General features: G+C 36.2%; 1 protein-coding gene across 4 annotated transcripts; it reads left to right on the top strand.

The window, feature by feature from the left end:
- Positions 1 to 817: 817 nt before the first annotated feature.
- CLEC7A (C-type lectin domain containing 7A) lies at positions 818 to 15,589 on the top strand. 4 transcript variants are annotated; one of them, XM_026502461.4, is made up of 6 exons: positions 818 to 984; positions 2,712 to 2,810; positions 4,032 to 4,169; positions 5,517 to 5,668; positions 7,505 to 7,623; positions 13,922 to 15,589. In XM_026502461.4, the coding sequence occupies exons 1-6, from the start codon at positions 882 to 884 to the stop codon at positions 14,055 to 14,057; spliced, it is 747 nt and encodes a 248-aa protein (XP_026358246.1). In that variant the 5' UTR covers positions 818 to 881; the 3' UTR covers positions 14,058 to 15,589. The 4 variants fall into 4 exon arrangements, with proteins under 4 accessions (XP_026358246.1, XP_026358247.1, XP_026358249.1 ...); XM_026502462.4 differs by lacking the exon at positions 4,032 to 4,169; XM_026502464.4 differs by lacking the exon at positions 7,505 to 7,623.
- The last annotated feature ends 8,247 nt before the right edge of the window (positions 15,590 to 23,836 follow it).

Here is a 23,836-nt window from a genome sequence, read left to right as displayed (position 1 = left end):
ATCTCATTTTTTTGAAAATTGAATAAATAAACTGACTGGGTGGCTCAGTCAGTTAAGCTTCTGCCTTTGGCTCAGGTCATGATCTTGAGGTCCTGGGATTGAGCCCCGCATCAGGCTCAGTGGTGAATCTACTTCTCCCTCTCCCTCTGTGATCTCTCTCACTCTCTCTCAAAATAGAAATAAATAAAATCTTTAAAAAAATAAAATAAATATATACCATATGGACTTGTTGGAACATTGAGATTGAATGAGAAAACATGTGCAATAGCTGGTACCTAGCTCAGAGTAATTGTTCAATAAATAATTACTACTTTGAATTATCAATCCCTGACAAATCCTAAAGAGATTTGTTTCTCCTCTCTGTTGTTACAACACCTCCTTATGGCATCCTTCACATACCTGTCTGTAGTTTTCCTCTATTAGGTAATGAGCTTCTTCACAGGTATCTTTTATCCCTATATCCTCAGTTCCTGCCATTTGAAAAGATGAGCATTTGATACATGTTCAGTGAATGAGCAAGTACACGAATAAATGAATGCATGTATGAATTCACGTTTCATGAATTCTTTCTTATATTTTCTTATATTTGGTCTGAAACAAAGATCTCTCTATTGTGCTGCCTTATGCTTTTCTTAAAACTCATCAGTCTTAGAAACAGGATCTAAAGGTACAAATGGGAACTTACCACAGCATGGTTTTCATTTCCTGCCTTTGGCTATATCTGGTTGGACTAGTTACTTAAGCTCGACTTGTTAAAACTCAGTAAATGACTACCCCACATGATTTGACTCATACATCCTCTTTTGTCCACAGGCAGTTGTCTTAAGAAAAGAGAGGGAAGAGCTCTCAAATGCTGTGTCAGTCAGGAACTCAGTAGAACAATGGAATCCCGTTCTGAGGTAGAAAATTTGGATGAAGATGGTTATACTCAATTAGACTTCCACTCTCAAGGCATCACTGGGAGACCTGTGATCGTAAAGAAAGGTATCTTTTCTTTCTGCTTCAATGTTCTTGTTCTCATCAACTAAAACACTTCTTTGGAGAAAATTTGAGAGATTTATGATTTGTAAGCTGAAAACCTTTTAAAAGATTTTCAGAAGTCACTGAAGATATTTTGAAATATCTTTCCTCATTGCAAGCATTTGGTGACTAATTATTAGTATTTAATTTAATTATTATAATGGCAGAAAATACAATTTCTTGGGCACCTGGGTGGCTCAGTCAGTTAAGTTTCTGCCTTTGGCTCAGGTCATGATCCTAGGGTCCTGGGATCGAGTCCTGCATTGGGCTCCCTGCTCAGTGGGGAGCCTGCTTCTCCCTCTGCCTCTGCCTCTTTCTCTCTCTGTCTCTCATGAATAAATAAAATCTTTAAAAAAAAAAAGAAAATACAATTTCTCTGTTCTGTAGAAATAGACACTCCAGCAGTAAGAAACTGTAAATAAGTGTGATGAAATGCAAAGATGTAAGAATTTCAGTAGGAGTGACTTGCTTGCTTAGTAGAAAAGAGTAAATCATAGAATGGAAGTCATGGAAACTTAAATATATACGAACAACATCAGGATGTTGGAGATAAGAAAGAGAAGAATGAAAAGAGAGAAGATAGGTGAGGGAAAAAACAAATTTGTGATTTTTGTGGTAGAGGCCAAAGGGACTTCCAAAGTCATGGGGTTTGGAATCATGAATCTAATGTGTTTTTTGGGGTAAGACATTGATTTGGATTTTTTTTTAATCAAATGGGACTCTTTTGTATACTAGTGAAAGAAAAAAATATGTGCTAGATGAAAAGATTCCATTTGCGGAACAGGAGTCTTAAATATAATAGAAAAGGAGTAAAATCTAGAGAAAGGCATTGCAAGCTCTCTCCCTTAATAGAATGAGTCATGTAGTTTCCTCTATGCTTCTCCTATTTGGCAATTCTCTGTAATGCGTTTCCTCAAAGACAGAACTATATCCTTGGTGCAGTGGTATTAACATAAAATGAGTTTCTTGTTATCAAGAGAAAGATTATTCATAAGTTTTGACATGAGAATTTGGTCTCTTCTGCTTTATGGAAACTCATATTGCACAACTATTTTCCCTTTAACACTTATGCAATTCTTTTCTTGCTCAACCAGTTGAGGAGGTCTAGAAAAATTGGATGATGCAAGATGTAGGGAGGCAGGTGTATGTTTCTACGTATTTGTTGACAAACAGTGAGTTACGTATATCGTGCTAGTAGCCTCTAGAGTAGATGCTTTTATGTGTTAGCTCATTTAGTTCCCACAATGATCCTCTGAGGTATTATTACCCCAATTTTCCACAAAGAGAAATGAATAAACAGAGGGAGTAATTCACCCAAGGCTATGCAACAAATAAGTGAAAAGAGAAGGTTGTCCTCAGTAACCGGGGCTATTTCCCCTAAAGTGAGCTGTCTTCTATAAAAATGAGTGGGATTTCAGAAACTCTGGTAATGTCAGGACCATCAGTGTGAAACTGAAATTAGGAGTGTACAGATATCAGGGCACTGTGCTGAAATTATAGTTCCAGAACCTTAAAGAGGTATGCTAAATGTGAGGGAAAATTCAGATAATCCTAGATGACTAGATTATCTGCATATCAGTGATTAATGGTTCACTTTAGAATTTTCCAGCTTTTGATGAACTGTATAACTGAAGTGCTCTGTGATTTATCATATTTCTTCATTTTAATTTCTGTTCCCTCTGGCTTCCTAGTAACTTGGGCTACATCTCCTCGTTGGCGTCCCATTGCTGTGACTTTGGGAATCCTATGCTTGTTAATACTGGTGATAGCTGTGGTCCTGGGTACCATGGGTGAGTATTGGTGGAGGAGATCAACAACAACAACAACAACAACAACAACAGGCATTTGATAAGCATTTCTTATGTGCCAAGCACTCTTTAAAGAGCTTGACATGCATAATCTAATTGAATCGGTATATTAACCCCATTGAATCAGTGCTATTAATACTCATTTTACTTGTAAGAGAAGTGAGAGGTGGGGAGGTGTATTTGATTTTCTAGGGCCATAAACTAGTTAGTGGTAAGGCCATGATTAGAAATTTAGGCAATCTTACTGAAAAAATGCATACTCTCTCTCTCTCTTTTTTTTTAGAGAGGGAGAGAGAGCCCGTGAAAGTGGGGGAGAGGCAGAGGGAGAGATTCTTAAGCAGGCTCCACACTTAGCACACAGCCGGACATGGGGCTCCATCTCATGACCCGTAGATCATGACCTGAGCTGAAATCAGGAGTCAGAGGCTTAACTGACTAAGTCACTCAGGCGCTTCTAAAAAATGCATACTCTTAACTATATTGCTCTATCTTCCTTGAATAGCTGATTTTAAAGCTGTGAAATTCCCAAGATACATTAAAGGAAGGAAACCAGTGGAGGTGAAGAAGAAAGTATAATATGGTGTTTATCTTCCTAATGAAATAAATTCTCTAAAAAGACTATGAACTATTGTTATGAATCTCATGATTTAAGGAAATTGATCTTTAATCTAAACTCTTCTGAATAATATCAGGGATTAACTGAGGTACTTACTAAGTAGACATTTTGTGTTGGGTGAATGAATTCCTTTAGATTTTGTATCTCACACGTTCTATTGTCAATAAGGTATTATTTGCCTTCAGAGTCTTCTCAAGGAGCTCTCATTTTTAAATAACAGAAGAAAGATAGAATATTTATTACTATTTCAAATCTATCATGGCTCCAATTGATGGTATTACATGTGCCTCTTGCTTTCTCTTCCATACTCTTTGTTCTCTATCTGCTTTGTTTTTCTCCTTTTTACTACACCTTCATGGAAGTAATAATTTCTTTCCATCTATTTATCTATCATCTATTCTATCATATATCATCTATCTATCTCTCATCTATTTCTACCTCTCAATTAGCAATGTGTTATCTATTTATCATTAATGAAAAATATATCCCTTTGTATTCCAACAAAAATATGGATTTTGGAATTATAATTTTAAATATAGTAGAATGACTTTTTTTTCTGTCACTATAATTGTTGTTGGTATATGAAGCCATTTGGAGATCCAATTCAGGGAGCAACCCATTGAAGAATGACAACTTTCCATCAAGAAATAAAGAGAACCACAGTCAACCCACACAATCATCTTTAGAAGACCATGTGGCTCCTACCAAGGCTCCCACAACCACAGGCAAGGGCAGGATTAAAAGATGAATGGAACCCTTTACCCAGGAAAGTTAATTACTGGGGCTAAGGCCTGGAGTAGGGTGGGTAAAGATAGTACTTTTACATACAAGGATTATGCATTCAAGGAATGAACACATCAGTATTATCTCAGTAAAATATGCCCCTGTCATATATACAATAAAGTGATATAAACATCCCATGCATTTGGGCAACCATTTCTAAGTTAGATTTTTTTTCTTCAAATCACTAATGAATTGGTCACTTTCTCTTTTTTTTTAAAGATTTTATTTATTTACTTGACAGAGAGAGAGAGCGAGAGAGGGAACACAAGCAAGGGGAGTGGGAGAGGGAGAAGCATGCTTTCCGCAGATCAGAGAGCCTGATGCGGGGCTCGATTCCAGGACCCTGGGATCATGACCTGAGCCAAAGGCAGAAGCTTAATGGCTGAGCCACCCAGGTGCCCCCGAATAGATCACTTTCTACGGGATTGATCACTACTCTCCTACCTCTGTAGGAGATTGTATAATTTGATGCAGAGCAAAGAAATGTGTTCTCCCACCTTTGAGAATTGACATTTTAAAGTACCATAGATAGAATAGGAAACTGGGTGTCAGAAAGGAAGAAAGGGAGAGAAAAGGAAGGGAAAATGTGCTAAGAATTAAGAATTGCATGTGAACTAAATATATACAAAAGACATAGACCTAATAGATACATTCCTGAAAACTCTGGTTTTATTTGTTTTTCTTTAATCATACAATATCATTACTTTTATTACAATTTTATATACACTTGACCTTTATTTTTCATTGTATCATAATTGACTATGATAATATTTTGACTTCAATTTTCCATCTCTGGACCCATATCTTCTCACTATTTGTATCAAGTAGCTAAAGACACAAAGCAGCAATACTCTATAATGTGAATAATTGCTCTTATATGTTTCTCATTAGGAAAGTTGCATTCTTAAATGGATCTCAAATTTTAAAATAAGTTAACATGAAATTACTGTATATCTTGAAGATTGATTTTGAGTTCATTTATTTTAAGAATTATCATGAAGAAAGGGAGTTCTGGACTAAAGGTGAAAGCATAGAAGACAGGTTAAGAAGTAAAAGAGGTTGACTATCTAAAACACTGTTTATAGCTAATTCATTCTTAAATTTTAAATGAATGAAGGGATTTCAAAGTGGTCTCTTCTATAAAAATCATTCCCTATTATTTGAACAGAAAATGGAATATATTACTTGCAGTTCATTGATTATTAAGTATTATTGGGATGAATGGTGTTTGCACTGAAAGAGCAAATCGGTATGTTATGAACCTCATTGTATTTACCTTTCATTTCCAGGAGCTTTTTCCAGCTCTTGTCCTCCTAATTGGATCATACATAAGAACAACTGTTATCTATTTAGCACATCATTAGCTTCCTGGAATAGAAGTAAAAGACAATGCTCTCAACTGCACTCTAACCTCCTGAAGATAGACAGTGCAGAAGAACTGGTAAGTGTAGACTCCAGTTATAATTACCTGTGGTCTATATTGAGCAGAAACATAGAGGTAGATTCCAGGTAATGACAATTTTCTCTAAGAGAGGGCACCTGGGTGGCTCAGTCGGTTAAGTGTCTGCCTTAGGCTCATGATCCCACGGTCCTGGGATGGGGCCCCCCATCGGGCTCCCTACTCAGAGAGGAGTTATCCTCTTCCCACTGCCCATCCCCCTGTTCGTGCTCTCTCTCTCTCTCTCTAACACACTCTCCCTCTGTCTCTCTCAAATAGATAAATAAAATCTTATAAAAAATTTTCCCTAAGAGAAAGTCATATTTAGTAGTCTCCATAATTATAATAACAGCTTGTATTGAGTAAAATATGCTTTTAATTAATTCAAAAAATAAATATTTTCAGTTTATTTTTTTAAAGATTTTATTTATTTTATTTTATATATAGAGAGAGTGTGTACATGAGGCGGGGAGGGGGACAGAGGGATAGATCGAATCTCAGGAAGACTCTGCACTGAGTGCAGAGCCTGATGCAGGTCTCAATCTCATGACCTTGAGATCTGGACCTGAGCCAAAACCAAGAGTCAGATGCTTAACCATCTGCACCACCCGGTGTGTTTTACTTTAAAGCAAATCTATTCAAATACACTCTAAGTTTGCATGACTATAACAATCAGGCCACTACTCATTTTTGTGGGTTTGGATTTCAATTCTTAAATCTGATAGAGTAAAATAGAAAATTCTCCACCTTGTCATCATTATCATCAAGGAAAATAGCAGTAATAATATACATTTATAAATCATCTACTCCTTGCAAGATACTGGGAAAGGCAAAGAGGTTTAAAAAGTAACCTTGCTATTTCAATGCTTATATAGTTTGTAAGAAGAAAGAAACGGCTGCTAAAAGTTAAATATCTGGTATTGGCAATCAATGACATACGAATTTAAAGAGAGATCCCTGGATATATAAAGTTTTACAGAAAAAGTGGGAGTTATAATGCATCATGAATGAAGGGTAGAACTCAGTTGGTCTATAAGAAGGGATTAATAGTCAGGAAACATATATAAAGTTTTACAGAAAAAGTGGGAGTTATAATGCATCATGAATGAAGGGTAGAACTCAGTTGGTCTATAAGAAGGGATTAATAGTCAGGAAACACTTTACACTATAAATCTAAACAATCTGTAACTCCTACATTTACTTTCACTTCCTTTCAACTTTTGTGTTTCTGTCCTGCCTTACCCTACAGTTGTAGTTTGCATGAAAATGAACGGGAAGTAGATTGTGGCAAAGAAAGGGAATGACAATGGAAGTCTGTCTGGCTTTCTGATGTTCCTGTCATTTGTCAAATGTCGTCATTAAACCTCAAATTACTTATTCATTAAACATGAAGTGGAACTAAGTTATTTTTATATTTTTATCTAACTCTGCAAAGCATTTCTTGACAAAAGTGTTATAAATTCATATATTCAATTTGAGAAGATAGTGGCCTGTTGTCCATGAAAATTGCCCTGGGGCTCTGTCATTCTTGGATCTTGTCAGGCCAGTTGCATGGAGGCATTATAATTTTGACATTATGGATCTATTCTTTATTGGAAAATTAAACAATAAAGACTCTGAAGAAATGAAATATCCTTTTTGAGACGCTCAATGGCATTCAGTAATTGGCACTCGTCTCTAGGTTGATGCCAGTATACGCATGCGTTCTTCACCAAGGTGATTCAATATGTTGTCCCTTTCTCAATGTCTGTAAGACTCTCTCCATCTTTTTATCTCTATCATCTCTGCCTCACTCTCTGTGACTCTTTGACATGCATTTGTTTTTATGCTTTTCTACAGGACTTTATAGTAAGGCAAATGTCTTCTCGACCTGATAATTCATTCTGGATAGGACTTTCTCGCCAGCAGACTGAAGGACCATGGCTCTGGGAGGATGGCTCAGTGTTCTCCTCTAACTTGTAAGTATCTGGAAAGACAAAAAACTTCACACCCTTTCTCAGAAAGATAAGAGCGTGCCAAGCCGTTAAGAATCTGATTTGTGGGCCATTTATGAGAATGAGAGAAAGAGAAATGGTGAAGGAAAGAGAAAAAGAGTGAATCAGGAAAAAAAGAAAAGAGGGTAGAGAAGAACTTTACGGTCAAAAGGAGCTGAGTGGTCATCTAGTGCTGTCAACACAAATGTTCCTCAGCTTTCTTACCAGGAGAACACCTGGCACCTGTTGGAAGCAGTCCAGTTAGGAGTCATCCCTGTTACTGTAAAACTGTGGTGAAGAGCATGGGCTTTGGAGTCAGTTCTCAGCTTGAGACAATGATTGGCCCACTCCCTGTGTGAAATTGGATAAGTTGTTCAACCTACCTGAGCACCTCTTTCCTCATCTGTAAATGAAAATAAAAATAATATCTATCTGTTGGGATTTTAAGAGAAAGGAGATAAAAGCCAAAATCACTTAGCATAGTCTCCTGCACTTAGTAAATGTGTGACACATGCTATTGTTAATTTTGAAAGCAACCACATTTCACACTTTATAAAGTACTTTTAAACATATTTCTTATTTGCATAATTATAAATGTTCCCTTATTGTGTGTGGATCAGCAGCTAGGGTTCTTTAGGGAAGAAGATCTGTATAGATCTCCTATTGGTTCTGAAGAACCCTGACTGATCACACACAATGAGGAATAATTGATACATGGAGACTTATTGTGAGGAATTGGCTCACATGATTATGGAGGCCTGCGGTCCCCACCTGGGGTTCTAAATTCCCTTCAAGTACGAAGGGCTGGGAAACAGGGGAGCTAATGGTATAAAAGCCAGGGTTCAGGTAGAAGAAGATGAACTACACTGAGATGTCTCAGCTCACAAAGTGAGGCAGGAAAAGGCAAAGTCCTCCTTCTGAGGTCTTTTTGTTCTATTTAAGCCTTCAGTGGATTGGATGACGCCCACCCCCATTGGGGTGGGCAATCTACTTTCCTGTGTCTACTGATACAAATGCTAATTTTACCCAGAAACACCCTCAAGATATAATTAAAAATAATGTTGAATCTGGGTGTGGCTGGTCAAGTCAACACATAAAATGAACCATCACAAAGTGTTGAAGTCTTCCTCATTGTAATTGTCATTTATTTTCTTTTTCATATCTGAAAAATATGAAATTATATTCTCCTAAGTTTCTATTATTACTGTGTGTACATATGTGCAAGTGTCTGTTTTTTTGTTTGTTTGTTTGTTTTCCCATTATTCTCAGTAGGTGTGTTTTCCGATTCAATTTCTCTCTTCAAAGAAAGAACTTTTAGGCATTGTGGATTCTCTCTCTCTTTCCTCTGTGTCCTTTTTTTTTTTTTTAATTTTTTATTTATTTCAGTTCTCATCTTTATTACTTTTTTCCATTTAATTTCTTTGTGTTGACTTTGCTATTCTCTCTCTGATTTCTTGTATGAACATTTGACTCCTGAAATTCCCCTTTCTTTTCATCAAATATGTTCATTTAAGACTATAATTTTAGGGGCCGCCTGGGTGGCTCAGTCGTTAAGCGTCTGCCTTCGGCTCAGGGCGTGATCCCGGCGTTCTGGGATCGAGCCCCACATCAGGCTCCTCCGCTATGAGCCTGCTTCTTTCTCTCCCACTCCCCCTGCTTGTGTTCCCTCTCTCGCCGGCTGTCTCTCTCTCTGTCAAATAAATAAATAAAATCTTAAAAAAGAAAAAGACTATAATTTTAAACTATTTTTATTGTCATTCAGTTCAAAATATATTCTAATTTCCATTTTGAGTTGTTCTTTGACCTATGAGTTACTTAGAAATGCATTTCATTTCTTAATTTATAAATATCTCTGTATTTATAATTATACCTTTGCTTTAGGTTTCAGCTTAATTTCATTGTGGTCAGAGAACATATTCCATGTGATTGCAGTTCTTTGACTTTTATCTGTTTCTTCTTCCCCTACTGAGAAAAGTATACTAAAATCTCCCACTGTGATTCTACTTACAATTCTGTAACTATTTTGATGTGCTGATGCCGTATTACTAGGCATATATAGATTTAGAATTTTTATACTGTACAGGTGCACAGCCCATTCAAATTACTTTTTCTTTTTTGTCTTTCCTCTTTTTGAACTGTTTAATAATTCTATGATTCCATTTTTTCTTATTTTAATTTAGAATTTACTCTTACTAATTTTTTTGTAGTTGCTCTAAAGATTACAACACGTATTCTTCACTCATCAAAGTCTAGTATTAATTGTTTTATAATGTTCTTCCTGGGCAATATAAAAATATATTAGAATATTTCTTTTTTTTTTTTAAGATTTTTTAAATTTATTTATTCGACAGAGATAGAGATAGCCAGTGAGAGAGGGAACACAAGCAGAGGAAGTGGGAGAGGAAGAAGCAGGCTCATAGCGGAGGAGCCTGATGCGGGGCTCGATCCCATAACGCCGGGATCACGCCCTGAGCCGAAGGCAGACGCTCAACCGCTGTGCCACCCAGGCGCCCCTAGAATATTTCTTTACTCTGTGTACTCCCTCTCCAATATGCATGCTATTATTTTTGTGCACTTTAATGCTCTCACATCTTTTCCCACATTTTAAATCTCTACAATTGGCACCTGTCTTACAACTGCTGGCCTTTTATAATCACTGTAGGTCTGAACTGAAGTTGAGCCCTGTCACGAAGGATTAGTGTTTGCTTCTGCCAGTCAAAGAGAGGCACCACAAACCTGAGATTACTAAAACACTCCGCTTGTTTTTTTGTTTTGTTTTGTTTTTTTAAATACCCTGATATTATAGATTCAGATGGAAGAACTGTGTAACTCCCAGCCCGTGGTTCAACTTCTCAGGGGATGTAATTTTTTCCTGTCATCTTCCACTTGGTGGCAAGATTGAGACATGCACTTCTCACTGTTACTCTTTCTGGGTGTAGTTTTAGTTTTCATTTATTCCTACACCAGAAGAGTCCTTTGTTCTCCAGCTTCTGCAGGGTTTTCTACTAAATTCCCATCTTAGATGAATTTATTTCACAGTGTTAGTTAAATAAATAGTCTCTCAACAATTGTTGGCATCTCAGATTCAGTAAAAAATCTAGCCCTAGAAAACAGTAGATGTGTAGATTTATATAGAATTCATTTAGACTTTTCCAAGTGTTTATGGTTTGCGTTGCTTCTGATTTATTTCTGCCTCTCCTACCTTCCACTTCAACCATTTTCCTTAAACCTGAACAATACTCTACTATTTGCTTTAGAGTGGAAAGTTTAGAGTTTAATTCTCTGTGTCTAAAACTGTTTTTATTTCAACTTTTCTAAAAGAATATTTTCTTTGAGTATAAAATTAGAAATGTGTAGTTTGTTTCTCTCAGCCACTCAAAGATATTGTTACAATGTTTTCATATTTTTATTACTGTTTTTGAAAGGTCAGCTGTTTGAAGGTAATATATGTTTTAAATCTGGTGCCTTTTTTCAGCTTCGGAAAATTCTCAGCTAACTTGCTTCAAATGTTGTTTCCACCCTATCTTTCTTCCCTTCTTCTGGGATTCCAGTTATATACATTATAGACCCATTCACAGCACTCTATATGTTTTGTTTTTTTAATCCTTTATCCTTTTTTCTTTATATGTTTACTTCTCATCTATCTTCCATTTCACTGTTGTTGTTGTTTTTTTTTCTCATCTGTGGCTAATGTGGTGTTAAAAGCCTCCATTAAGTTTTTAATTTTGTTTAGTGAATTTTTCAGTTCTATAATTTCAATTTGGTTCTTTGTCAAATCTACTCTGTCACTATTTATAATTGTTAGCTTTCTTCCAACATTTTCAAATTTATCTTTTAATTTCTAGATTATGCTGAATATAGTTGTTATAACATTTGTTTGATAATTCCAATGTCTTATACTCATGTATGTCTGTTTCTATTATGTTTTTCTCCTATTACTCATTCATGTTGATTTTCTTATATGTCTGATTATTTTGTTATTATTTTTTAACATTTTACTTCCAGTATAATTAACATACAGCATTTTATTCGTTTCAGGTGTGCAATGTTGTGATTCATTAATTCTATCTTACTCAATGTTCCTCATGATAAATATACTCTTTAATCCCCATCACCTATTTCACCCATTTCCCCACCCACCTTCTCTTTGGTAACCATTTGTTTGTGCTCTATACTTAAGAGTCTGTTTTTTGGTTTGTCTCTTTTTTCCTTTGTTCATTTGTTTTTTTTCCCCTTAAATTTCACATGAGTGAAATCATATCGTATTTGTCTTTCTCTGATTCACTCATTTCACTTGACATTATACTCTCTAGCTCCATGTTATTGCAAATGGTAAGATTTCATTCTTTTTTTTAAAGCTGAATAATATTCCATTGTATATATATATACCCCCTCTTCGTTATCCATTCATCTATCGTTGGTCACTTAGGCTGCTTCCATAATTTGGCTACTGTAAATAAAACTGCAATAAACATAGGGGTGCATATATCTCTTTAAGTTAGTGCTTTCATATTCTTTAGTTAAATACCCAGTAGTGTGATTACTAGATACTAGGGTAGTTCTATTTCTTATTTTTTGAGGAACTCCATACCGTTTTCCATGTGGCTGCACCAGTTACATTCCCACCAATAGTGTAAGAAGTTTCCTTTTTCCCCCCACATCTTCAACACTTGTTTCTTGAATTTTTGATTTTAGCCACTCTGATAGGTGTGAGGTGATATCTCACTGTGGTTTTGATTTGCATTTCCCTGATGATGAGTGTTATTGAACATCTTTTCATGTGTCTGTTGGCCATCTGGATGTCTTCGTTGGAGAAATGTCCGTTCATGTCTCCGTGCCCAATTTTTAATCAGATAATTTGTTTTTTATGCCTGATTATTTTTGATAGTGTGCTTAACATTATTATGTTAAATGTTTGTAGAATTAATTTGAAATTTACAGAGTGGATTTTTATTTGCTTCTGATAGGCATTATTTGGGTGTGAATAATATAAACTTCTGAGCAAGATCACATTTTGATTTAAAACACCACTTATTTCACTTCCACCAGCCCAAGCATAGTGAATTTGTTAACAATTTTGACAAAATATATGTCCTACTTTTTTATAGCACTTGTTTATCTTGAGTTTTCTTTCGCTATTTAAACAAATATATGACTAGTGGACTCTTTCTAAAATCACAAAAGTGGGCCCAAATTGACATTTTGATGTTAGTAGGCCTTGGTTTCCTGGGTGGCAGTAATTTAATGTGGCTCTGTCCATACCCAAAAAAACTCTTGAACATCAAGGAAAACTTTTAGAGAACATCTGTCAGAATTCTCCCTGAGGCCTGAATCAAAGTTGTTTTATGCTTTTAGCCTAGTCACACAAGATGAAGAGTACCAGTCCATAGCCTTTACAGTGAAGATCAGTGTTGCCTTTTAAGCTTGACTAATTAACACTGCTCCTTCAGGATGCTGAAGAGCAAATAGAACAGAGCCCTACTCCCACTTACCCATTATAATTATCATAATTGTCTATCACTGTATTGTAATAAATTCTGTCTTCAGAATGCATCAAAATATATAATGCTATTTTCCCTGCCTTTAAATGGCCTTGATATCTATGATTCTTCATTTATTTTTTTAAAAGATTTTATTTATTTATTTATTTATTTATTTATTTATTTATTTGAGAGAGAGAGAAAGAGAGGGAGAGCACTGAGGGAGAGTGAGAGGGAGAAGCAAACTCCCTGCTGAGGAGGGGAACTGATGCAGGACTCAATGCCAAGACCCTGGGATCATGACCTGAGCCAAAGGCAGATGCTTAACTGACTGAGACACCCAGGTGCCCCTATGATTCTTTAGTTAGTTCTAGATACTTTTCAATAATAACTCATCTGCTTGGTCTACTCACTAAATATACACAAAGATAATTTCACTAGCCTGTTGTTTTATTGATAAATATACTTCTAGGTAAGAGGTTGAAAGATAAGTAAAGAACTGTCTATAGAATACTATATGATTTTTCTTATTTGTTAGGAACTTTATTTAATTTTATGTGACTAGTAGTATTTTTCTTTAAAAATTTTTGAGTCATTTTTATGCCTTAATTATGAAGGCCCTTTTGTTACCATTTGAGAACTAACGCAATCTAAATTCAAATTTCCTTTTCCAATAACATAACCACTTAGAAACTCTTCTCACCAAACCCTTACCAATATCTTTGCCAATTTATTTTAGCATTATGTAGACAGTGGACAGTATTTCTTACATTTGTTTTAATTGCCTCATTATATTTTAACAGGTTTCAAATCAGAAGCACAGAAGCCCAAGAAAACTCATCTCACAATTGTGTGTGGATTCACCTGTCAATAATTTATGACCAACTTTGTAGTGTGCCCTCATACAGTATTTGTGAGAAGAAATTGTCAATAAAATGATGGAGATGTTGGTGTGGAAGAGCAGAGGGAAGTACGTAAAGTAAGAAGGGCAGAAAACAAAACAGAAAAGAGAGCTCTTTGAGGTCAAAATAACTGTTGAAAATATCAAGAGAGCTCAGCCAACTTTAATCTTATTTGAAAATGGAGAAGCTATGATTCTGCACTTACCAACTGAATGGGCAGGCCAGTATTAGGTTCTAGTTAATAGAGCCCTAAAAATGGACTCAGGTCAGCTGAACTTAAATTTTCATTCTACCACTGACTTAATATTAACATGGAATTAGCCATAAAACCTTGGTGTTTCAAGAAGATCTTTATTTTTGGGTCTACTAGAATTGCTTTTTGTCCTTAAAAAATGCTCCCGGAGTACACATGATGTGTTTCCATGATGTGTTGCTCCATATCTAATAGTGTATCAGACACAGGTGGAAGGCAAAATGAGGAAATGAAAAAAATATCTTCACTACGATCAGAGCTATTTTAGTATTTTGTTCACCAATATGGTTATGATAAAAAAAAAATAATGAAAAAGCAGCAACTCCATCTCTTTCTTCCCCCCCCCTCAGTTAAATAGCCCAGAGAATATGTCTGCCACATCTGTGACAAATAAGATCTTGTATAATGTGGAATAGTATCGTAACTGCTCTTATAAGAAAGTGTTCTCCTTTTTAAATACTATTAATCAAAAAAGATCTGGTAATGAATATAGAAAAAAAAAAAAAAACCAACAACAAAGCAAAACAATCCAGGGGGCCTGGGTGGCGAAGTTGGTTGAGTATCCAATTCTTTTTTTTTTTTTTTTTAAAGATTTTATTTATTTATTTGACACAGAGAGAGAGACAGCTAGCGAGAGAGGGAACACGAGCAGGGGGAGTGGGAGAGGAAGAGGCAGGCTCCCAGCGGAGGAGCCCGATGTGGGACTCAATCCCATAATGCCAGGATCATGCCCTGAGCCGAAGGCAGACGCTTAATGACTGCGCTACCCAGGCGCCCTGAGTATCCAATTCTTAATTTTGGTTGGGGTGATGATCTCAGGATCCTGAGATTGAGCCCCATGTCAGGCTCCATGCTCAGCGTGGAGTCTGCTGGGGTTCTTCCTCTCCCCCACCCACTGCCCCTCCCCCTGTGCATGCATGTTCTCTAAATAAATAAATAAATAAAATCTTAAACAAAAACCAAAAAACAATCCTGTCACTGAGGTATTAACATTCTGGAAGGCAAAACATGTCTTACTATTTTTTATGCTTACTGTTTTGCAGTTTTTAGCAATTTTTCAATAATTACCGTTAAAAGGTATTATTGGAACATTTCCTCATAGGATGATTTGTCTCTTATTTTCTCTTACATTTTCCCCCAGTGCTGTTTTTATTTCCAAAGGGGACTTCCATATTATTGGAGAGGGTGTTATAGCCTTCCCATGGTTATTAACATGTGAAGAGAAATTGCGTCAAGTTCATTGGATTTTTCGCTTTAAAATGATTAATTTTATGTTATGTGAATTTCATTGTAATAAAAAAATTATAATCAAAGAACTTTGGCCTCCAAATGCCGTGTGTAGTAAACATTATCACAATATGCCCTCTCCCTATCAGAAAATGATCATGAATTTGGCACTTCGGCAGAGGTAGTATATAGTAGTAGTTCTATGGTAAAGAATATAATTTGGGATCTTCAGTGTTTAAAAATTGAAAAGAAGAAGATATAGAAATTTTTGGTGAAGTTTCCTAATGCCTTTTAGTATACAAACTTGTATTGTCACGGAATGAAAAGAAATTTGGAAAGGGCAAAGATAATTTGAGAGTTAAATTAAGGCACAAGATGAGATTTTGAAGAGATACAATGTCTTAACTTTGGTTTTGGTTTGATCAGTTCCTCCTGGGTCCTGAGGATGGAGTGGATGATTTGAGGAGTCATAATCATCAAAAATAATTCCGGATGTGGAATGTCCAGCTGTACTTAGAGCAAACAACAATATTTATTATGTAAATGGGTAGTTTATGATTTAAAGATAAAGTGTGACGATAACAAAATGATGGTAAAAAGTAAGATGCTCTAGGTTGTCCAAGCATACCATACCTAACTTGTTAATACACGTTTATACCAGTTTACACGGACATGTACGTGGGAATGAACAGGAAACACATTTTTTCCAAGAGACGGAAAAGGGTAAATAACTACTAGCTGAACTTCTGTCTAAAGAGTAAATTCAAGAAGAGTAATGATCATGCTAGAGGAAACACTTACCTGCTAGAGGACCACCATCTTCTCTGGCCTGAATTATTGCAGTAATTTTCAAAGTAATCTCCCAGTGTCTGCATTTGTCCATCTAAGCTCCTTTTTCAAACATAGTGATTCTTTTAATTTTAAAACAAATCATGTCAGACCTCTACTCACAATCCCCTTGACTTCCTATGTACCTCAGAGTAAAAATAAATATAGATAAGTTGAAATGAAAAAGAAAAGACCTTTTCAATTGTCTGAGCCACTCTCCTCCTTTGACCTAATCTGCTTTCCTCTTCACTCATTCCATTTAGGACACTGGTTTCTCTCTTGTTTCATAATAACTGGCATGCTTCCACCTCAGGGCCTTTGAGCTTTCTGTTCTCTTTACCTGAATGTTTCTTACCCTAGATATTGCAGGACCTACTCTCGTACTTCTTTAAAGTCTCTGCACAAATATCACTTTCTTTTTTTTTTTTTTTTTTAAGATTTTATGTATTTATTCGACAGAGATAGAGACAGCCAGCGAGAGAGGGAACACAAGCAGGGGGAGTGGGAGAGGAAGAAGCAGGCTCCCAGCGGAGGAGCCTGATGTGGGCCTCGATCCCATAATGCTGGGATCACGCCCTGAACCGAAGGCAGACGCTTAACTGCTGTGCCACCCAGGCGCCCCACAAATATCACTTTCTTAATGAGGCTGACTCTGACTGCCATACTTAAAATTATCAACACTCCTTTTTGCATATTCTCTCTTTTTTTTAAGATTTACATTTATTTATTTATTTATTTATTTATTTATTTATTTATTTATTTATTTTAGAGACAGAGAGGATGGGGGCAGAGGGGGAAAGAGAGAATCTCAAGCAGACTTCCTGCTAAGCATGGAGCCTGATGCAGGGCTCAATCTCACAACCATGAGATCGTGACCCGAGCTGAAATCAAGAGTCAGTCACCCAACCAACTGAGCCACCCAGACACCTGTCCTCTTTGTATATTCTTATCTCCCTTACCTTCCACATATTTTCATACATCTTATTATAGTCTAACATACTCTATTATTTACTTACTATCTTTCTCTTATGTTATCTGCCTTCTTCCATAAAACACGGGCTCCAAAGGACAGAGAGTTTTGTTTTACACTGATGAGTCCTAGCACTAAATCTGAGAATAGCACCTGAAATAAAGTAGGTGTTCAAAAAATATTTTTGTCATTGTTGAGAAAATAAGTGAGGACAAGTAGGAAAAATATTAATACAGGTTGTTTGGTGAAAAGTATCAAGGATCTACTTGAATCAATGAAGTTTGGAGAATAGTTTTAATTGCTTTTCATGAGAATCGTAATTATTAGCACCTTCTAAATGTATTCTTTCAGGCCCCAGCTATTCCAATTTCTAATATTTGATCTTCCTGCTCCTTTCTCCTATGTGTTTCACTTACTTCTTCCTTCAAGTTTTTTTACTGCCTTATCTCCTGTAACATTTTCTAATACATTAATCCAATCTAAATAACCAAATAATTTTTACATACTACTTTTTACAAGGCATGATGCAAAAGAGAGGTTTCTTCATGTTTGTTTTATTTAGAATAACCTGATGAACAATACATAGTTTGAGACACATAATAAATCTACAATATGTGCTTCCCAATCTACCCCTCATAGGGCCTGCCTGTCCCCACCCAAGCATCCTCTCCATTTCTTTATATTTGGTATGCTTGGTTTAGCTAATAACCAAAACATAGAAAAGTATTGGTAAAATAATAGTTATATTTTATTGATTCAAGAAGGATTTTTGGACAGGGGGCGCCTGGGTGGCTCAGTCATTAAGCGTCTGCCTTTGGCTCAGGGCGTGATCCCGGCATTCTGGGATTGAGCCCCACATCAGGCTCCTCCGCTGGAAGCCTGCTTCTTCCTCTCCCACTCCCCTGCTGTGTTCCCTCTCTCGCTGGCTGTCTCTCTGTCAAAATAAATAAATCAATTTAAAAAAAAAAAGAATTTTTGGACATTATCTTAAATAGTCTTTTCATTTTCTTCTCAGCTTAGGAAATTTAAGTAATAATTATTACCTGGCTTCCTGGAGTCACATGTAAAGTCACATGTAGTTAGCAATAATTCTAAAAGTCCTGACTTGCAGTTAAATGTGTAATTGTTCATGATCATGGTCTACCAAATGTGCTATAAAATGTTATTGAGTTCATATACCGTAAGAAGAAAGATCATTGAATTGACAAGAGGACACTTCTAAAAATAATTTAGTGTATAGTTAACATACACTGTTACATCAGTTTCAGATGTACAATACAATGATTGTACACTTCCATGTATTACTCAGTGTTCATCAGATAAGTGAACTCTTAATCCCATTCACTTATCACCCATCCCCCACCCACCTCCCGTCTGATAACTGTTTGTTCTCTGTAGTTAAGAGTCTATATCTGGTTTGTCTCTTTTTTCCTTTGTTCATTGTTTTCTACCTTAAATTCCACATATGAATGAAATCATATAGTATTTGTCTTTCTCTGACTGGTTTATTTCACTTAGCATTACACTCTCTAGCTCTATCCCTGTCATTGCAACTAGTGAGATTTCATTCTTTTTTAATGGCTGAATAATATTCCTATATTTTATACACACACACACACACACACACATCACATCACATCTTCTTCATCTATTCATCTATCGGTGGGCACTTGGGCTGTTACCGTATCTTGGCTATTGTAAATAAAGCTGCAATGAACATAGGGGAGCATGTATCCCTTTGAATTACTGTTTTGTATTCTTTAGGTAAATACTTAGTAGTGAATTCACTGGATCATATGTTCTATTTTTTAATTTTTTGAGGAACCTCCATATTATCTTACACAGTGGTTGCACTGATTGCATTCCCACCAACAGTGTAAGAAGGTTCCTTTTTCTCCACATCCTTGCCAACACTTGTTTGAGTTTTTTATTTTAGCCATTCTGACAGGCGTGAGGTGATATCTCACTGTGGTTTTGATTTGCATTTTCCTGATGATGAGTGATGTTGAACATCTTTTCATGTGTCTGTTGCCCGTCTGGATGTCTTCTTTGGAGAAATGTCTATTCAATGTCTTCTGCCCGATTTTTAATTGGAATTTTTGTGGGTTTTTTGTTGAGTTGTATAATTTCTTTCTATATTTTGGATACTAACCTTTTGTTGGATATGCCATTTGCAAATATCTTCTCCCATTCAGTATGTTGTTTTTCAGTTTTATTGGTTGTTTCCTTTTCAGTGCAGAAGTTTTTTATTTGATATAGTCCCAGTAATTTATTTTTGTTTCCTCCTTTTTAAGAGACATATTTAGAAAGACGTTGTTATGGCCAATGTCAGAGAAATTACTGCCTGTGATTTCTTCTAGGATTTTTACGGTTTCAGATTTCACATTTAGGTCCTTAATCCGTTTTTAGTTTATTTTTGTGTATGGTGTAAGAAAGTGGTCTAGTTTCATTCTTTTGCATGTTGCTGTCCAGTTTTCCCAACACCGTTTGTTGAAGAGACTTTTTCCCATTGTGTATTCTTGCCTCTGTCAAAGATTCATTGACCATATAAGTATCAGTTCATTTCTGGGCTTTCTTTTCTAATCTATTGATCTATGTGTCTATTTTTGTGTCAGTACCATACTGTTTTGATCACAGCTTTATAGTATAACTCGAAGTCTGGGATTTTGATACCCACAGTTTTGTTGTTCTTTTTCAAGTTTGCTTTGAGTATTTGGTGTCTTTTGTGGCTCCATATAAATTTTAGAATTTTTTGTTCTAGTTCTGTGAAAAATGCTGTTGGCATTTTGATAGGGATTGTATTAAATCTGTAGATTGCTTTGGGCAGTATACACATTTTAACAATGTTTGTTCTTCCAATGTATGAGCACGGAATATCTTTCCATTTATTTTTGTTGTCTTCAATTGTTTTCATCAGTGTTTTATAGTTTTCAGAGCACAGGGCTTTCACCTCTTTGGTTAGTTTATTCCTAGGTGTTTTATTATTTTTGGTGCAATTGAAAATGAGAATTTAAATTTATCTTTCTGCTACTTCATTTAATGTGTAGAAATGCAGCAGATATCTGTATGTTGATTTTGTATCCGGCAACTACTGAATTCATTTATCAGTCCTAGTAGTTTTTTGGTGGAGTCTTTAGGGTTTTCTATATGTAGTATCATGTCATCTCTAAATAGTGAAAGTGTTACTTCTTCCTCACCAGTTTGAATGCCTTGTATTTTTTTCTGTTTGATTGCTGTGGCTAGGACTTCCAGTACTATGATGAGTAAAAGTAATAAAAGCCAACATCCTTGTCTGGTCCTGACCCTGGGAGAAAAGTTCTGTTTTTCACCATTGAGTACGATGTTTGCTATGGGTTTTTCATATAAGGCCTTTTTTATGTTGGGGTGTGTTCCCTTTAAACCCACTTTGTTGAGGTTTATTTATTTATTTTTTTTTAAGATTTATTTATTCATTTTGAGAGAGAGAGAGAGAGGAGAGCAGGAATCTTTCAAGCAGACTCCCCACTGAGCATGGAGCTGGACGCAGGGCTCAATCCCATGAGCCATGAGATGATGACCTGAGCTGAAACCAAGAGTCAGACCCTTAACCTACTGAGCCACTCAGGTGCCTTTGTTGAGGGTTTTTATCATGAATGGATGCTGTACTTTGTCAAATGTTTTTTCTACATCTATCAAAATAATCAGATGCTTTTTATCCTTTCTCTTATTGATGTGATGTATCATGCTAATTAATTTGCAAATATTGAACCACCCTTGCATCCCAGGAAAAAAAAATCCCGCTTTATCATGGTGAATAATTTTTTTAATGCATTGTTGGATTTAGTTTGCTAATATTGTGTTGTAGATTTTTGAATCTACGTTCATCAGAGATATTGACCTGTAGTTCTCTTTTTTAGTGGTGTCCTTATCAGGTTTTGGTATCAGGGTAATGTTGGCCTCATAGAATGAATATGGGAGTTTTCCTTCCTCTTCTATTTCTAGGAAAAGTTTGAGAAGAATAGGTATTAACTATTTAAATGTTCAGTAGAATTCACCTGCGAAGCCAAGTGGTCCTGAACTTTTGTTTGTTGGGTGCTTTTTTTTTTATTACCGATTCAATTTTATTGCTAGTGAGTGGTCTGTTCCAATTTTCTATTTCTTCCTGCTTCATTTTTGGAAGGTTATATGTTTCTAGAAATTTATCCATTTCTTCTAAGTTGTCAAATTTGTTGGTATATAATTTATCAAAGTGTTCTTTTACTTTTACAATCCTTTGTATTTCTGTGGTGTCACTTGTTATTTCTCTTCTTTCATTTCTGATTTTGGTTATTTGAAACCTCTCTCTCCCTCCTTATTTATTTATTTATTTATTTATTTATTTATTTATTTTTTGGAGTCTGGCTAGAGGTTTATCAATTTTGTTTCAGATGAAATATTTTGAATATATCTGGTAAATCCTTCTGGTCCAGCGTGTCATTCAAAGCCAATGTTTTCTTGTGGATTTTCTGTTTAGATTATCTGTCCATTGATGTAAGTGGGGCCTTAAAGTCCCCTACTATTATTATATTTCTATAAATTAGTTCCTTTATGTTTGTTATTAACTGTTTTATGTATTTGGGTGCTCCCATGGTGGATGCATAAATATTTACAACTGTTTTATCTTCTTGTTGGATTGTCCCCTTAATGGTTATATAATGTTCTTCTTTGTCTCTTGTTACAGTCTCTGTTTTATTATTTTTTTTTGTTTTTGTTTTGTTTTGTTTTGTTTTTAAGATTTTATTTATTTATTCGACAGGATAGAGACAGCCAGCGAGAGAGGGAACACAAGCAGGGGGAGTGGGAGAGGAAGAAGCAGGCTCCCAGCGGAAGAGCCTGATTGGGGCTCGATCCCATAACGCCGGGATCACGCCCTGAGCCGAAGGCAGACGCTTAACCGCTGTGCCACCCAGGCGCCCCAACAGTCTCTGTTTTAAAGCATTTTATCTGATAAACGTATTTCTAGCTTTCTTTACACATCCATTTCCGTGATCAATGTTTCTCCATCCCTGCACTTTCAATCTGCAGGTAGTCTTTACATCTGAAATCTATCTCTTACAGGCAGCATATGAATAGGTCGGTCTTGTGTTTTTATCCATTCCATCACCGTATGTCTTTTGATTGGAGCATTTAGTCCATTTACATTCAAAGTAATTATTGATCAATATGCATTTATTGCCATTTTGTTACTTGTTTTGTGGTTGTTTTTGTAGTGCTTCTCTAATTTTTAATTCTCTTGCTCTCTTCTCACAGTTTGTTCATTTTCTTTAGTGATATACTCAGATTCCTTTCTCTTTGTTTTTTGCATAGCTATTACCGGTTTTTTATTTGTGGTTACCATTAGGTTTGTAAATAACATCTTCGGCATATAGCAGTCTGTATTAAGTTGATGGTCATTTAAGTTTGAACCCATTCTTTACTCATCTCCTTTCCACATTTTAGGTATATAGTGTCGTACCTTATGTCCTTTTATTTTGTGAGTCATTCAACTGCATTTTACAGATATACTTATTTTTACTGCCTCTGTGCTTCCTACTTTTCTTGCTCTTACTTGTGGTCTTTCCTATCCACTCAAAGAGTCCCCTTCAAAATTTCCTGTATGGCTGGTTTAGTGGTCATGAACTCCTTTAGCTTTTGCTTGTCTGGGAAACTCTACCTCTCCTTCTATTTCTTTTCTTTTCTTTCTTTCTTTCTTTTTTTTCTTTATTGGTTTTATTTATTTATTTGTCAGAGAGATAGAGAGAAAGCACAAGCAGGGGCAGTGACAGGCAGAGGAAGAAGCAGGTTCCTTGCTGAGCAAGGAGCTCTACGCAGGACTCAGTCCCAGATCCCTGGGATCATGACCTGAGCCGAAGGCAGATGCTTAACCAACTGAGCCACCCAAGTAACCCTCTCCTTCTATTCTGAATAATAGCCTTTTTGGATGGAAGATTCTTGGCTAATTTTTTTCCCCCTTTCAGCACTTTGAATATATCATCCCGCTCCCTTCTGGCCTGCAAATTTCTTTTTCTTTTTTCTTTTTTTTAATTTATTTATTTGACAGACAGAGAGAGGCAGCAAGAGAGGGAAAACAAGCAGGGGGAGCGGGAGAGAGAGAAGCAGGCTTCCTGTTGAGCAGGGAGCTGATGTGGGGCTTGATTCCAGACCCCTGGGATCATGACCCGAGCCAAAGGCAGACACTTAATGACTGAGCCACCCAGGCGACCCTGGCCTGCAAATTTTCTTCTTTTTTTTTTTTTTTTAAAGATTTTATTTATTTATTTATTCGACAGAGATAGAGACAGCCAGCGAGAGAGGGAACACAAGCAGGGGGAGTGGGAGAGGAAGAAGCAGGCTCATAGCAGAGGAGCCTGATGTGGGGCTCGATCCTACAACGCCGGGATCACGCCCTGAGCTGAAGGCAGATGCTTAACCGCTGTGCCACCCAGGCGCCCCCATGGCCTGCAAATTTTCTGATGAAGATTCCAGTGATAGTCTTATGGGGTTTCCCTTTTATGTGTCTTCTTTTCTCTTTCTGCACTTA

Source organism: Ursus arctos, unplaced genomic scaffold (assembly GCF_023065955.2).
Source record: "Ursus arctos isolate Adak ecotype North America unplaced genomic scaffold, UrsArc2.0 scaffold_26, whole genome shotgun sequence".
Taxonomy (NCBI): Eukaryota; Metazoa; Chordata; class Mammalia; order Carnivora; family Ursidae; genus Ursus; species Ursus arctos.
The sequence above is the reverse complement of the archived record's forward strand: the minus strand, read 5'-3'. Positions and strand labels throughout refer to the sequence as shown.